This window comes from Zingiber officinale, unplaced genomic scaffold (assembly GCF_018446385.1).
Source record: "Zingiber officinale cultivar Zhangliang unplaced genomic scaffold, Zo_v1.1 ctg135, whole genome shotgun sequence".
NCBI lineage: Eukaryota > Viridiplantae > Streptophyta > Magnoliopsida > Zingiberales > Zingiberaceae > Zingiber > Zingiber officinale.
Window position 1 is genome coordinate 198,701 of NW_024589831.1, and position 16,552 is coordinate 215,252.

The 16,552-nt window shown below is 34.6% G+C and overlaps 1 protein-coding gene across 3 annotated transcripts; it reads right to left on the bottom strand.

Annotated features, from left to right (window-relative positions):
* Window positions 1–249: 249 nt before the first annotated feature.
* On the bottom strand, window positions 250–15,537 carry LOC122036256 (DNA-directed RNA polymerase I subunit 2-like). 3 transcript variants are annotated; one of them, XM_042595525.1, is made up of 27 exons: window positions 15,198–15,537; window positions 15,013–15,086; window positions 14,806–14,925; window positions 13,758–13,834; window positions 12,889–12,952; window positions 12,724–12,794; window positions 12,029–12,106; window positions 11,902–11,947; window positions 10,511–10,691; window positions 10,386–10,438; window positions 10,194–10,267; window positions 9,909–10,026; window positions 8,519–8,606; window positions 7,748–7,860; window positions 7,316–7,443; window positions 7,150–7,229; window positions 6,578–6,819; window positions 6,338–6,502; window positions 6,075–6,239; window positions 5,909–5,983; window positions 5,378–5,481; window positions 5,219–5,294; window positions 3,225–3,350; window positions 3,011–3,154; window positions 2,368–2,580; window positions 1,920–2,165; window positions 250–963 (listed from the first exon to the last, which is right to left on the bottom strand). In XM_042595525.1, exons 1-27 carry the CDS (start codon window positions 15,355–15,357, stop codon window positions 571–573), a joined length of 3,474 nt encoding a protein of 1,157 aa, XP_042451459.1. In that variant the 5' UTR covers window positions 15,358–15,537; the 3' UTR covers window positions 250–570. The 3 variants fall into 3 exon arrangements, with proteins under 3 accessions (XP_042451459.1, XP_042451461.1, XP_042451460.1); XM_042595527.1 differs by lacking the exons at window positions 15,013–15,086; window positions 15,198–15,537 and having other exon boundaries at window positions 13,762–13,834; window positions 14,806–14,853; XM_042595526.1 differs by lacking the exons at window positions 14,806–14,925; window positions 15,013–15,086; window positions 15,198–15,537 and adding an exon at window positions 14,086–14,753.
* Between the last annotated feature and the right edge of the window lie 1,015 nt (window positions 15,538–16,552).

Consider the following 16,552-nt stretch of genomic DNA (forward strand, 5'->3'; position numbering starts at 1 on the left):
AGTAGAACTATAAGACACGTAACAAAAGGTAATTCGCTTACCTTCAACACCTCCATCAACCTACCCTTAGATTAATACAGAGGAGGTAAATCACAAATGACTACTAGTCATTAGTACAAGTAATCAAGACATAAGGGAAGGCTTGCTCGGACGCCCCAAGTTTCTATTCTAAGATTTCCTATGATAACACCTCATGTCATAATCATTACATCGACGTGAGGGAACAGTAGAGCTATGCAAGTCATCTGATGGAGTAAAATGGCATTTTTATTACAATGACAACATTAATACATAGAACAACCATAAACTTCAAGTAATGTTATAAATTTCCTAATTTATCAGAGAAAAATTTGTTTTTACCATTACATAGGAAAACAAAAATTCTCAACTATAAACTACCACAAGAACATCTAAACCTGGAGAAACAACAAAACTCTCATCCATGTGATTCACAGATTGGATCTCTACAGAGTGCACCAAACCCCAAATCTTTGCCTCTTGTGCTTCGATGCTTGGGTTGCATGCTGGAAAGTCGAACGAGCACTTTGCCTAGAGTTTGAGAATGTGGCATTAGCTTGCTTGGCTTCTTAACTGAACCGTCATTTTTACGTTCACTGCTCCACATACCGAACCCAAATATATGGACACGTAAGGCATCGCCACAGTTTCCATTTCTTTGCCTGTTTTGCAAGCTTGGCATATATAGCTCTTGGGAGTTCCGGCAGGTGGGAGACTTTTCTTCTGGGGTTGTTTAGTAGTGGCCGCGAGAAGACTGCCACAGTCGGAGCATACATGAGCTATGTGGTAGTCAGAGCTGGTGTGGAGTCTGTCATGTAAAAGGTAGGCAGCTCCATGGGCAAGAACTGCATCACGTTCCATTTCTCCAAACCTAATACCACCACCTCGTTTCCTTCCTCCAATGGGTTGCCTGGTGATCTGATCAACAGTTCCCGTAGAGCGCACCTGAATCATTAAGTGTTAATCGAGCTCAACAGAAAGATCACAAGCCATCACAATTCCTAAGGAGCAGAAGCTAAAGGCACAAACCATTACGAAATGGCACAAGGACATGGGAATCAAAATATATAATAAAATATCTTTATAGGTGCAGATTAAGTTTTTTTTATAAAAATTACATATTTATGTTGTAAACATGTTATAACCCAGAACAGTCAATAAGACACTGAAAGGAGAAGCAAATGCAGTTACAGAATATACTACAACTAAAGTTCAACAAAACAGATTAAGCAAAAGGAAAAGAACTATAATCCACCCTTGATAACAAAGAATTCCGAGAACAAGTGCTCTTGTTTGAAGATACCCTAATTAGCTTGAATTTCAATATATCAATCTAATGTTTTTTTAAAAAAAACAAAGGGAATTCCCACTGAATGTGATCTTTGTCTTTAAACAAAAATTAGCAAACATTAATTTTGCCAATTATAGTCTATCATGCTATTTCACCAAACAGCTTGTCAGATTGTTTGGTAAGGCATCTTGATCTAATGTGAAGGTTTTTTGGTGCAATGAGCTGAGTGGGCATGATTTGGGCATTTTCGTATAGGTTAGGCTGGAAATGGGGATTTTTCATTGTAAGGGGCCTTATAGCAGGTGTTCACAGGGTCATTTTAAAGAGGAAGATGATGATTAACACTAGAGCATGGTGAAATTACCCCAGAAGCATGTCAGAAATCTACCATTTCGAGGATGAAAAAACAGGATTTCATCCACGTACCTGCTTCACTCAAATATTAGTATTTTTTATTATCTGCAGTGTTCCACTTAATGGTTTACATACAGGGATAATTTAGAAAAGAAATAAAACTTTCTTATAACATTATTATTACTTAAATAAGAGCCACGTAGTATTATTTTCAAACCAGAATTTAACAAATAAACAGGAAATGGAGAAAGATCACCTGAAATTTGTCAGAAACCATGTGGCGGAGCCGCTGGTAATAAACAGGTCCAATAAAAATCTTAAAAGGCAACCTTGTTCCATAAACTCCACTGTACAGTGCCTCTTCTCCATAATAGTTGAAACCATAAGCAATCAGCATTTGACCTAGTTCATCAACCACTGGGACCTCTTCTTCATCTTCTTTGCTGCAATTTGACCTGGTGAAAGGAGTTGCATCAACAAATTTTCCATGCAGGCTTCCTCCCTGAAAAGGTTAGCAAAGAAATGTAGAATTTGCTACCACTAAGACGTGCCATAGGATAAAAAGAGTCCAAAAGAGAGTTAGGAAACTGAAATGCCTAGGTGCATTGATGACCAGTTTTCTAATCAAAACCAGGTTTACTTAGACAAAGCAAAATTCTACTGTAATAAGCAAAAAAGTAAAGAACAAAGAACTAAAGAGTGACCTTAGCTGCAATCGACTCCAAAAGCATTGCAATAGTCATTCTCGAAGGAAACGCATGAGAATTAATTATTAAATCTGGTTGCATCCCAGTAACTTCAGAAAATGGCATGTCTTCAGAAGGCCATAGCTGAGAGCAAACACCCTTCTGCCCATGCCGGCTGCTAAACTTATCACCAATAATAGGATCTCTGGTGCGTCGAGTGCGAATATTAACCTGAAAAGGTTAATTATTGCATTAAGCATCTTTACTCACCATTTGAAGCCTAATGAATAATGGAAACGGTTTGTTCCAAAAGAAAGTTAGTTTGTTTATTATAGGTTTTCCATGTTCACTTGCATATTCATCCAAGAAATGTGGAAGAAATTGATTTCACAACTTGGATTATGTTTTCTCATAAACATCAAGAATGAAATTTAGATGGGATTGGTTGAAATTTAGATGCCTAATTATCCTTATAAACCATTCAAAATCTTATTGATCACCACTGCACATATTATTATCATTTATCAATATCAAAGGCACAGAGGAAAATTATAAAAACCTAAATCTGTGATTCTGATACATCAAAAAATTTCAATTCAACAAAGCAAATCTGAAGATGCATATTATATTAGAAATAGTGAAATAACAAGATGAATCAAACCTTTTGCAGGTAGTTCTTTGAGCCAGTACCATCAACAGAGACATAGTCAATGATGGCATCTTCTGAACCTTTTGAATAAGTTGGTTTCGTTGTGCTTGTTAAGGTATTGTATGTGCTATATATTGGCTCATGTGGATGCACTATCTGCAAAAATATGTTTGCTGTTTTACTATTATAGCCAAGAATCATAGATGTATTACTTAAGTAAAATAACCTGTCCAACATAAGGTAGACCATCTGAGTCAATTGAAGACATCATGTTTCTATCAGTGTTGCTCCTAGCAAATATTTCTTGGACCCGGTCAGACTCATGCTTCTTTTTTAAGTCAATTGACTCTGTCTGCATAAAAAATGGTGGTGAATTGTAAATGAAAAACATGCAGAAAGAAAAGTAAACATTCAAGGTCGAGCACAATGTGATTAATAAAGCAAAAGCCAATGATCTTACTGTGCATATGCAAGTCTGCTCTCTCTAACACATGCACAAGGGGAGAAACTTTGGAAGCAAACTATTTTCATTGCACTATGAATCTTCTATAGGGGCCTCAACATTTCCACAATAGCAGTTGCAGGGAGCCAAAGCATCTAGCTATTATTATACTAATAAAGATAAAGAAGGCTAACTATTTTTGTGTGTTTCATCCTAGACAATGGTTTCAACAGAGAATTTTTCCTTTCAGTTCTTTGCTTCTATTCCAGCATCACGCTACACTGATTCCATAAACAATAATGAAGAACTTTCTTTTCCTATTAGAATGATCATAACAGCTCTCCCTGTCATGAATTGTCATTGAAGTCAAGACAATCTGTAGACAAGGTATATGAATGTTTGCACAATGATCGCTGATGATAATAAAAAAGATAAAGATGTGGAGATGGAGTGGAGAAAGGGAAAATAAAGAGAGGAAATAAAAACCAACAAGGGAAGTTGCTCCGACTTATTAGGTGGCTGTCCTGGAGGATTCTTAAAAGGCTGTGTTGTTGGGTCCACCATATCCCTAGTTTTATTAAGTCCATTTCAGTATTACAAGTCACAAAGTTTTTTCTTCCTTCACCAAATGTAAGATTAAGGCCCAAATGACACAGAGGCATAATAGGATTGACTGATACTGATCAACAGTGAGAAAGGAAAGGGAAGAACCATATGTGATGTTTTCCTCTACTTGCTTTAAATATGGTGGAAACCACAAAAGGATAAAAAATCTATTCTTCTTTTCTCCCCCCGACTATTCGTTGCTGTTTTCTCCCTCCCACTTTTCTTTCCCTACATTTTTTCCAACAAAACCATGATTTATTTCCTTCCTATCCATTCTTCTTGGTAGGGGCGAGCATGGTTCAGACTAGGTATCAAAAAATCCCAGAAACCAAACACAGCTCAGTTTTTTTATTTTTAAAAAAAAATTGGAACCTGAAACTTTTGGGACAGTTCAGGTCCCGTTTTGGCTCAGTTTTGCAGGGTTCTGATTTCTTGGGGATTTTGTGGATTTATTCAGTTATTTTTTTTTAATTTTATGCTTGCAAAATAATGTGGGTAAATACAATATGTTTTGAGCTTCTTTACCACTTTATAAGTAACAAATGTAGTATATAATAATATATTTGCATGTATTATGAAATAATAAATATCCAATCTGTTCAAACGAGTTTTATATAAGAAAACGACCCAACCCTAAAACATTCCATCTCTCATTTGTGAAGCTCCATCCTAAACCTGAAAAAAAACTGAATTTTCAGGTCATGTTACTTCACTTTCCTAGTTCAGGCTAATTATTTCTATTTTTTCCTATCACTACTTCTCGATGGTCCAAGGACATCAAAACACATTTTAAAAAAACAGATCATAGTGATATGAACTTCAGCAAATGTACAATCATTGCCAGAAAGAATAATAGTAATTAGCTTATTGAAAATATAAACGGCAACACAAATAACATTAGCTTCATCTATATTCACCAAAACTAGAAAGAATTATGCGAACATAAATATTATTACAAAAGCATGACTACAGAAAGCATTGTCCAATGTATTGAAAAATAATTTAATTATTCAAATATTACTAGTAATGTTGTTTGTATAAAGCTCAATAGGTAAGATTAAGGTTGCTAACCCCAAATAGTTAGAATGAACATAGAGACGACAATGACATTAGTAAAGCACCATAACATAGTTATATATGAACCATGAAAATACATGCATATAATAAGACACCTGGTAAATATGCCCACGACCAAACCCACGCTCCACAGACATCTTGTTCAAAATCATGGCATCTTCCATGTCATAACTGCAAAAAGGGGGGAAGGAATAGCTTGAACATTAGCATACCAGTAGCAAAATACCAACACGTCATAATTAGTTTTAATGTACCCTGTGTAAGATAAAACTGCGACAATTGCATTTGTGCCTGTTGGGAACTCATCCATGCAGTATTTAGTATATGAAGCAGTCCGGACGATTGGAGATTGAGGAGTCTGCAAAGGATATTTTGGGTGTGTAAATATTAAAGACAAATTTGAAATATGTTCATGCACAGATCAATGAATATATAATCTAATGGCTAACAGTTCAGGATAAAAACATTGTCTTGATGTCATACTGCAAAATACCTCTTCATATATATTAGAAATTTGAAACCGTAGACATGTCAAGAAAGTTAGTTCATAAGAAAGGGTTGTCGCCTTCTATAGTCTATGCACCAGAAGACAGACACTAATAGATAGTTTTTTCCTTCGGATATTCTTGACTATTTTGCTGTCAAAGGTGTCTTGTGAACCAAATCCAACCACAACATACCATAAAATGGAAGCTTCAATGAGAATAACTACAGAAGAAGAATCTAACAAGTAGAACTAAAATATTAGCAATACACATTAGTTAGGAAATGTTATATGGACAAACCTGGAGATGATATGTCTTCAAATCTGCACGATGTTGCAAGGCTTGGCCAGAAAACCCCATTGTTTGTTTGGCCATCTAACATGCAAAAAACACAAAATGAAGGGATGGTCTTAGTAGCATATTTATCAACAAACAAAAATTTAACATGACATAAAACAAAGCCAACCTGGCACTGATACATGTTTCGTGGGCTCTGATTGTGATCAGACCAGGGAGTGAGATTGGCAACTACACTAAGTATTCCAGTTGGGTGTATTTCTTCATGTGTCGCAGGAAAGAAATCTCTTCTTCCACCATCTCCACCATCAGGGCATCTTATTTCCATAAATACCTATAGACAACAAAAGAATTTTGTTCAGAAGGCAGACATCTAACACCAAAGGTCATTCTCAAGAATTTGCATAAGTAAATCATAGATCATATCCTTACCTGCTCAAACGGCCCAATAAGTTCGATATCATTGCCTCCATCATTGACATGGGCAAGATTTCTGACAGGTCGAATAAATCTGGAAGGATTAGTAAATAGGTACAATCCAGGATATGCCCCACCAAAACTTAAAGGTATATATCCGACCTCTAAATCTTCAGGAACCTGCAGTGATCATGACCCAGGTACAATTGTTAGAAATTGAATGGAGATAAAAGAACGAAATCCAAGAAGAAATACCCCTGATAAGGAAGAAAGCTTCAGGCTCCGGATATGTGCAACTGCTTCCTCTATTTGAAGAGAAGCTATAGAGCCTACAACACATCCATCCAAGAGAACATGAAGAATTTCAGGAGGGCCAGCACTCTCAAGCTTCGGAAGCAATGGGGTCATTCCAATCGCAACTAAGACAGAGAGTATTGACATTCTTATCTTGAGAGTGTCTTTAGTTTTTCCTTCCGAATCATAGGAAGATGAAATACCTGAAGTAGGAGAGCAAACATGCTAGATTATATAAAATTTTAAAGTAACCTAATAATCAGCAGAAACATTTGGTGGATATTTTAACCATGCGATACAAAGGATATATTAATCTTGGTTTTCCAATAACTGATTATGTTTAACATGCAATGATATGGAAACAGATACTTGAACAAACATAAAACAAAAGTAACCACAGCATTTGACTGCTACTATTTTAATAAAATCTATTCTACAGGGAAACAAAGGTACTCAGGAAGCGATAGGAGTTTGCAAAACCTTGAAATGTACAAACCCTGATTAACAATTTTAGTTATAGATTCTGAACTTACGGCAGGAACAAGTCATATGGTTCAGCAAGCCACAAGGCTCCCCATCAGGCGTATTGACAGGGCAAAGGAAGCCCCAAGATCTGTAACGACAGTGAGAAATTAATGAACATATGAACATCTAGCAAACTTGTAAGCCATTCAAAAAAGATAAAGTGAGATGACATACTCTGGCAGCAATTTTCGTACACTTGTCGTCCGCATCTTTGCAAAAGCAGCACCTCTATGTACAGAACGAAAATGCGATAGATAACGTAAGAAATTGAGCCTCTCTGCTTGAATGGTCATCCCATCTCTCTACATAACCCAAACAAGTAAAAGATCTATAGCAAATCAATTTTAAACAAGTTAAACTTCTTCCCTCTCCTTTCCGTCTAAGGAAAGGTTTCTCTCCTCAGTTAATTTTCTCCATAAGAAATACACCCTCAGTGTTGAATTGTAGAAACAAATGCATTTAATGGGTTAGAGTTCAAAGAATCACAAAAACACATGCAAAATAAACTTAATAAAGTTATATTAGGAATAGCTTAAGTGACAATCTTAGTGTAAAAGATTGATATTAACAAAATAAGTTGCATTAGGGGAGTAAAAAGGTAATCACCTGAGGCAAGTCTAGACCTGATTGTGTGTTCAATCTTCCAACTTTTATCATGCTCTCAATGACTCTCCCAAAATTTGTAGAATTCTTGCCTACAATCTTCTTCACCTGTGTTACTGTTCATAGAATTACAAAACATCATGACAAAATGTTGAGAGTTGATGTGTTGATAAGTGATAACAAAGTATGAAAGGATGGTGAAATGAATAGATAAATGAAAATGGGAAGTATCTACTAAATGAATCTAGCTTTAAAACCTTATGGGCGAGAATATCTGTCAACAGTGACAACTTCTATGTCGAAATAGAGTTCACTTTTATTATGATATATCATGGAGCAAAAGGAAAGGATCTTTGAAAGATAAATTGCTCAACCTAGCCAAGACATGACACTTTCCGAACTTGATTTAGGTAGTTCGATTTTTCTTACTAAAATAAAAACAAAAACTGGCATCTTGATTTAGGTAGTTTGATTTATTCTTATTCTTAGTTAAGTTTGTTGATCCATTTGGGATAGATTCCAACTACTATAGCAATGTTAATGGCTGATAGCCACACAAACAAGAGAGAACTAAATATGATCTAGACAACAAACTGCATTCATTAATTAGTTATCAAAATTAGACCAGGTTCATGATTTTCAAGTGTTTAGACTGGCTCCATTAACAGTGAAAAAATTTGGGTGAGATAACTTACCTTTTAAATAATAAACTGTTTCAATAGTTTGAATCTACAACAATATATTATGGTCTAAGAAATTGAAAGATATTTATACCACTTTTTATGTCAAAGGTCCTTTCCTGCTTTGCTAGCTCATCAAAAAGCTGTTGTCTTGCCTTCGTCAGCCACACTTGAAGTTTTTCCTAAAATAATGAATATGAAGGACAATAAGTTCACCGACAGCATACGCATGATAAATGTCCTAAGAAAAAAGAGAACCCCACATTCATCAGTCAAATGAATTCATCAAAACATTCAAAGATACATCGCATGAGTAAAGGAAATGTTGATCCAAGTGGCAACAGAAGAGTTAGATGTCAAAATTATTTCCACCAAGCTTTGAGGTCCGCCAAGCTTTGAGGTCTAACACTAGAAATCAGGAAAATGCATTGTTCATGCACAGTGTCCATTAGACTCAAGGCATTGAGGTGGAACAAAGATCATTCTTGCTTGATCTTCCCACCTGCAAAGGACTTCACATCCACCTTGGGTTTTGTCAATGTCATCACAGTTAACTCAATCAAAATCCCACCCCATGGTTGGATCCAATTTAGTGTTGCTCTTTTAACATTGTTCATCATCTCGATTTCCATTCCTTGGACATATAGCCTACTTCAAGTGTCACATATTAACGGTTAAGAGATTAGTTTCCAACAAATACTTAGTTGGGGCAAAAAAAATCTCGACCAATGTAATATTTAAGATCCTATGGTTGGCCTCAAACAAGATCCAACTAAATTTATCCCACAAGAATCATAAAACATGATCATGTTCCAATTACCTTATTTTTTTCAATCAGAATCATAAGTGAAAGGGATAGAGGAAGACCAAAGAAAAATTTAGTTAATATAAATCAACTATGATTAAATTGATTTAACTATAACTAATAATATAATTTTACATATGGCTCAATGGAGGGATAAAATCCTTGTATCATTGTAGCATCTATCAGATGTAGGTTTTCGCCATTTCAGTCATCATTGCATAAAAATCTTGTGATTTAATCAGTGATTTATCTGCTCAACAAAAGGAAAATATTTGCAATTCTAACTTGCCAAAACACTAAGATGGGACCCTAAGAAACTATAAATTTCAAACCCCTCGTATAATACGCAGCTGAAATATCCCCTATGGCTTATGAAGAAAGCAAGCTCAACTTGGGTTCTTTCTCATTTTAAAAGTTTTATATCAGGGTAAAATATATACACATTAAGAAGGCTGCTTAAGAAGGCCGGTATCATTTTGTGACAGATAAAGAGTCATGGATTGGATAGCTCATGCACACAAGGCAAAAATCATGACAGAAGCAAACCAAATCATGTTTGGTGACCAAAAGAGAATATTACACAGCAACAAAAACATGAAATAATAAAACAAGAGTTACTTTGTTAAATGTCTAAATACTCGTTAATCAGGTATAAATCATGAATGCATAAACATAATACCTTAAGATAAATGGCTATCAAGTGTCCAGGCAACAGAACTTCCTGATTTTGAAGTGTATCAGGATTATCAGGGGCAGCAGTTTGATCTACAAGTGCATAAAGTTTCTGCAGCATAAAACTGAAAGAGCAGAGGATTAAGCAGGATATTCAAGACAATCTCATGTACAAAAATGACATAGATCAGTAAGACAGAATATACATATATACATATATATATATATATATGAGAGAGAGAGAGAGAGGGTGAGAGAAACTAATATGATTATATGCGATAAAAAAACTGACATTAGCAAATTGAACTTGTCATGATTGCTCCCAAGATGAATAAAGATATAGTCTTCAAGAACAGCTTCTGCAACCTACAAGACATAATATTATAGGTGCCGATCAAATACACGGTGTTGGTAAGAAGAATTCATTTTTCAAAAGGAAAGAAGCATACATATTCATGAATCATGTCTATGGAGTATAACTTACATTTGTATAACTCTCAGTTTCAAATCCATCCATGACAGGTCTGAAGTACTCTCCTACAGATTAAAGACACAGATTACTGCAATGCACGATCAACATCAACAAAAGCACCAAATATCAAGGAATACCAATATGCTTCAAGCATTGATGGCGAGTAAAAAGCGACAAATCTCTGACTTCATCAAGAAGAATTTGAGCCCTTTCACCAATAAGTTGAGTACCAACAGCACCTTTTTCTCTTTGGTATCTCTCATTATAATAACATGCCAAGCTCACAAAGATTTCGTGATCACTTGTGTCAATAAGAGCCTGTAAAGACTATCTTACTGTTAACTATCCAAATTAAAAAGCAAGAAAGAAAGAGAAACAGGGAGGGTTCACATAGTAAGGCATGCATTAAAAAGTTATTGACTAAACCAGGAGATATCCTACAAACTTATACTGCATATCTAAGCATATAAATAATACTTTTTATGTGACCCACAAACAGGGTGAGTTCACATCAAATCACTTCATGATTTGCTCATTGAACTGCTAACTAACAGTCAAACAAATTTTTCCGTTGGGTAGGAAGAAGATTCTAAAAGAAACAAGGAGGAAAAAAGAGTACAAGGACATGCACAGTTCTAGAGGATCCTTGTGGTTTTTGGTGGATTTTTTAAATGCATGTTGGTAATGACATTATCAGAGAAGGTGTTGCTCTTCCAACTACGATAAGCATTAACATTATTTTCATTTACAAACAAGTACAAAACTTATAATCAAATTGTCAAATGGTATGGAGTTGGATTAGAAAAAAGATTATTTTTTCTTTCTTGAGATATTCCTTTTAACTCTTTTGATTGCAGAAGATGTTGCCAATATTTTAATCATGTCCGTGAGAATCACATAGATACTTTGGTCTATGTTCAACGATCAAAAGAATTAAAATTTACCTTAGGCTTCACTTGATGACTAAAACTGCTGATGAACACATTAGGTTATACAGCAACTGAAAATTTTAAGATGATATTTCTAAATGAATATGAGTAGCTTTTAATCAATTCCAGATTGTTGACTAAGGATCCACATCGTCGGTCAATCTACATATCTCTGCTGGATTTGCAATTTAGCATCACACTACTCTTGGTACAGATCACAAACTCAACGGACATACTCTACACAGATATAGGATCTAAGCAAATCCAGACTAGAAACAGTGGCAAACCATTGTTGAACTACCCCACCCAAATGATACATTGCATGTTCTTCCCTATGATGAGAACACTAAACTTGAGAATACACATATTTACTACTACAATTGTATGTTAAATAACAAGACTATCAGCAAGGTATATCAAACGGAAGCACAACAACACTCAAGGTTTCTCAAGACACAGAATAAAAAAACTCCTAAAAACAACAATATCTCTTAAATGATTTGCAGTGAATCGACAAGCAGTCTTCATTCTATACCAAAACTTAGCAACTTAAAGCATAAAAAAAGCTTATTAAGTATTTCAAGTTTAGGATAACACACCTTCAAAATAATACCAACTGGAAGCAGAAACTCTCTTCCTCTTATCCTAGAAGGTTGTATAATACATTACATTTTGAAAATCCAGAAGCTGAATGAGTTATGGAGCAAATTAAATATGTAATACTACCAGAATCCAAGCCTTGCACTTCCATTTTCAAGGTAGTATAACTTGAGAGTGACAGAAGTTTGGTCGTCTCGAGCACATCTATAGGAAATAAGAGTTTGGTAAAATACAGTATTACACCAGTTCTTTAGTACATTAACAGAGGATAGTGTGTGAAATTTTATAATTTTAAAAGTAAATGCACCAAATATTTCATAGTACTTCCAAAGATAACTTTGGTCAACATATTTAGGTAACACATTTAATATCTTTATGCTAGGTAGCGTTCTGATTGTTAATTAGGGCTCCTTAGTTTTACAAGATCAATTTAAGAGAGACAATTTTAGTCTCCATTTGCCTTCATTTGTATTTTGTATGAAAGTTCTCCAAACCCAAGGAATCCAATTATGCCCCTCTAATCTCTTATATTTCCTCCCATGAGTGTCAACAGAAGATCACAAGCCTCACAAAATATTATTTCAATTTTGGATATTCCAACCCTTGAGTTGCTTGGTAAGATAGCTTATAATAACATTTCTGAAGTTTTCATGAAAGCCATAGTGATGCAGAACTATGTATTGTAGTTGTAATAACCTAAATGCAAGAAAAGTGAAACATAAAGGTCCTAACTGAAAGTAAATCGATGATACATCATAGCGCCACAAGAAAGAAAAAACTTTTGACATGTATCCACAAAAGAGAAGAACAAATGAAAACACCTTATAACCACTGCTTTGTCACTGTAGCCAGGTCCACGGTTTTTAAATGATTTGCGCACCATGCTTATTGGCTAAATCACACAAGGTACATTTACATCAGCAAGCTAGGGAAAACCGTCAAAAGCAAAGAAATGAGTAAGATAGGAGTTACAACAAGCATCTCACATAGTTACGCTTTTGAATAATTAAAAGTCGTGCAAGTCGCTCCATTCCATCGCAAATGAAGTACCTAAGAAGGTATAAACAAATGTCAAATCTTTATTTTGTTTTAACAGAAGAAATTCAATCATGTTCAAATTTGATTCATCTCAACTCCAGATTGGATTCATATTGAATTCAATTGATACAGAAACAAGGTTCTATGAATTTGATGGGTACTTTGTTTTATAAGAAAAAATTTAATCATGTTTAAATTAGATTGATTTCAGAGGTAGATTCAATATATATTTAATTCAATCACTAACAAAATATGATTCTATGAATCCCATTGGTGATGATAGTTATTGTTTGTTTGTAGAAGAGAGACCACAAGGTCTCTGATAATTAGCTTTCCATTGGGAGATGAATGCAAAAAACCCAAGGGAAAAAAAAAAGGGAAAGAGAGACTTTTGAGTTGTAATGTTCATTTATACACAGGCAGTCAGTATAGGAGAAATTAAAGAGTCTAGCTCCTTTATCTCTGTGCTTATTAAAGTTGTGTATATTTCATCTTCCAAAGATGCACTAACTATTACAGATTTTGCATTCTCCCTTCTACAAACTAACATGAAATGTAGTCTAATAGACAGTCACTCGTTGTATATGATTAAATTACATAAAACTTTCTAGCTTCATTCATCAAATTGAGTGTTAGATCGAAGTATCTATTGCATATAATATAATTGTGTCATGGTATGTGAGCAATATAATGTTCAACGTTTCCAGGAAGCTAAAAGATTAATTTCTCAACCAAAAAAATGTTATTATATAGACATCAAATAAGTTTAATGAAATACAAAAAGAGAATGTAGCTAGTGATTGAAATGATCACGTACCCACCCATTTCTGTTGCCTCCTCTTTGTGGAAAACAAGCTTTTGAGGGTCAGCACCTCTCAAGTGGCAGAGTTTTGACTGAAACCATTTAAAACATTGTTGAATGACACGAAGAAAAAAACTAAACAATCATTATATAGAACAAAACAAGCACTTAATAGACTGAAAGGACAAAAATGCAATTAGCTAAGATCTTCCTTAATGTAGTAGTCAATTTATTCATTATAACCATAGCCAGAAACATATATACCCAATAGTCATGGTATTATCTTGAATATATATATATATAGTTATGGAGATATGTCAAAAAAATTCATGAAGCAACTTACCTTCTAACAGCAATATTTCATAAGTTATGCACAGCTGCCTCTGCCTGATTTTTATAATGCCAAAAATTAAAAAATATCAATCTCTTAAAGTTTATTAAGGAAACTCCTGTCTACCCAAGGTATCAAATGGTCTTATGGTATAATCCATTAATAGCACATTACAACAATGATATTTTACAACCAAGATTATTATTTCATGAACAATGCAGCCTATAAACATCAGAAAGCAGAACACAACAGTTGCTTGCAATAACTCAAAACATGGAACCTGTGTTTCCACTGAATAACTGGCCATGACAACCCACTACAACAACATACTTGCATTTTTCCTGTACTTGGAGAATGCACCTAAATATCCACCTCTTAATAATTTAACTCACATGGGATTTTTTCAGTCTGCATGATTCTAAGGTCTCAAACCCATGTCTCATCAATGCAGTACTTGAATTTCCTCGCATACTTCTCAAACTAAACTAACAAATAAGACTTTTATTGCACAAGCAGAAAATACAAATATGATCCAGAAATAACCATTAGCAAGATCTAGTTTGTGTTATGTTACCTGATATACGAGAAATTGTGTCAACCTTCTTCTATCGACAGTTAAAAACCTCAAAGACTTACTTTCTCAGAGGGGACGTGTTATAATATTATATATAGTAACATATAAAATTAAAAAGGAAATATAAAACAGAAAACACAGAACAGTGAATCATCGACCTTCAGCATTATTGGCAGATGGCCCAAGTTGATAGATTCTCTAACAATGACTCCATCATCATACTGAAAACACAATAACGCCTTGAAATCCCCTTTATAAGTTGTTCTGGCTTGTCTACACTGTTTTTTTTTTGTAAGATAGGTCAGAATCAGTAGAAAAATAAATCAATATACTATAGATTTACTTTTTAAAACAGGAACACCAACCTCATGAGGATACAAAGGTTCGTTTAGACGCCCGTCTTTCGTTGGAGGAAGTACCTGCGGACCCTCTAAGGAAAGTATTCAAGTCGGTTAAGAAAAAATAGATTATCAAAACGAACGAGGAAGGTAGGGAACGACTGTAATGAAACAATAGGAACAAACAAAGTGAACAACTGTATAAAGGATATTTCTGAGCTTGACTCCAGTTACGCGGTCGACGATTTCTACGGGCCGTATTGCAAAAAATATTTTTTGAAGACCCTCATCGAGAAAGTAATCAAAGGACTCAACGTGAGGGCGGAAGAGGTCTCGCAGCGCCTCGTAGTCGGGCTTCGACTTTGATCCCATTATCAACACCGGCGTGGCAGACTTAGCCCCCAAATCAAATATTTTCGAAAAACGGAAGGGAAGAACGGAAATGGCGAAGCAGCTTCGAGACGCGGATCGAAAAAGACAAGGCACGAGATCGAGAAGGAGAAGACGCAGGAGGCTGTCGGCGGAGGAGGTCTGGGGAATTGTTGGGGTCGATGGATGGTTTTTATTAGGGTATAGTATTCCGTTATTTTTTTTCCCTCTTAATTTCGTATCAATTTTTATTAGCTTTTACCATTCTGTTAATATAAGGAAAAAAAATCAATAAAATTATTTTTAAAAAAAACGACTTAATAATAAGCTGCGTATAAAACATATATGAATGCTCTATATATATATATATAATATTCTTATGGTATAATTTATTTTTGATATATACAAAATTTGCTAAGGAACGGGCAGGATGAATGGACAAGAGGAGCCAATATTTGCAACACTTGTTTTGTCTTGTTGTTGATCATGAGTGATTTGTCAATGGTTTCTTAGGTTCAAATTGCAATGGTTTAAAAAGTTTACTGACTTTAATGAGATCGATATATACCAGTAATAATATAACTCTATTTTATTTCTTCTCTAGATATATTATTTATTATTCAGTTCATGATGATTGTTTTTGCTTATGTACTTATCTCTCGATTGATTAATCTTACTGTTTTGAGTGAATTTAGTTGGCTAGAAGAGACAGGTTTTGTCCACTGCTTTCAAGTATTATGACTAAGGGGTGTTTAGTTGATGGATTTAGGAATGAGAGAATAGAATGATAGTAAAAAATAGTATTTGAATTGTGGGTTTGAGAATAATATTTTGAGAATACTTACTAGATTTATGGGAATCAACCAAACCCATATAATTTGATGGTTTAATTTCCATTTCTATTCTCATTCCATCCTACTATCAAACACATACTCATAGTCATTTCCATCATTTAATCAAAGGGTAATGTTAAATGGCCAAAATATGATCAGCTAGAATTCATGTATGCATACATGTACAAGAACATTTTAGTAATATCATATGTATATATTAATTATATATATGTACATACATACACTACAAAAAATAAGGCATTTTGGGACAAAATTAGGGACGAATTTTAAAAAAAAATTCGTTGCAAAAATTTTAGGGACAAAATTTGGGACGAAAATTTTTTCGTCCCAAAATGGTTGATGCC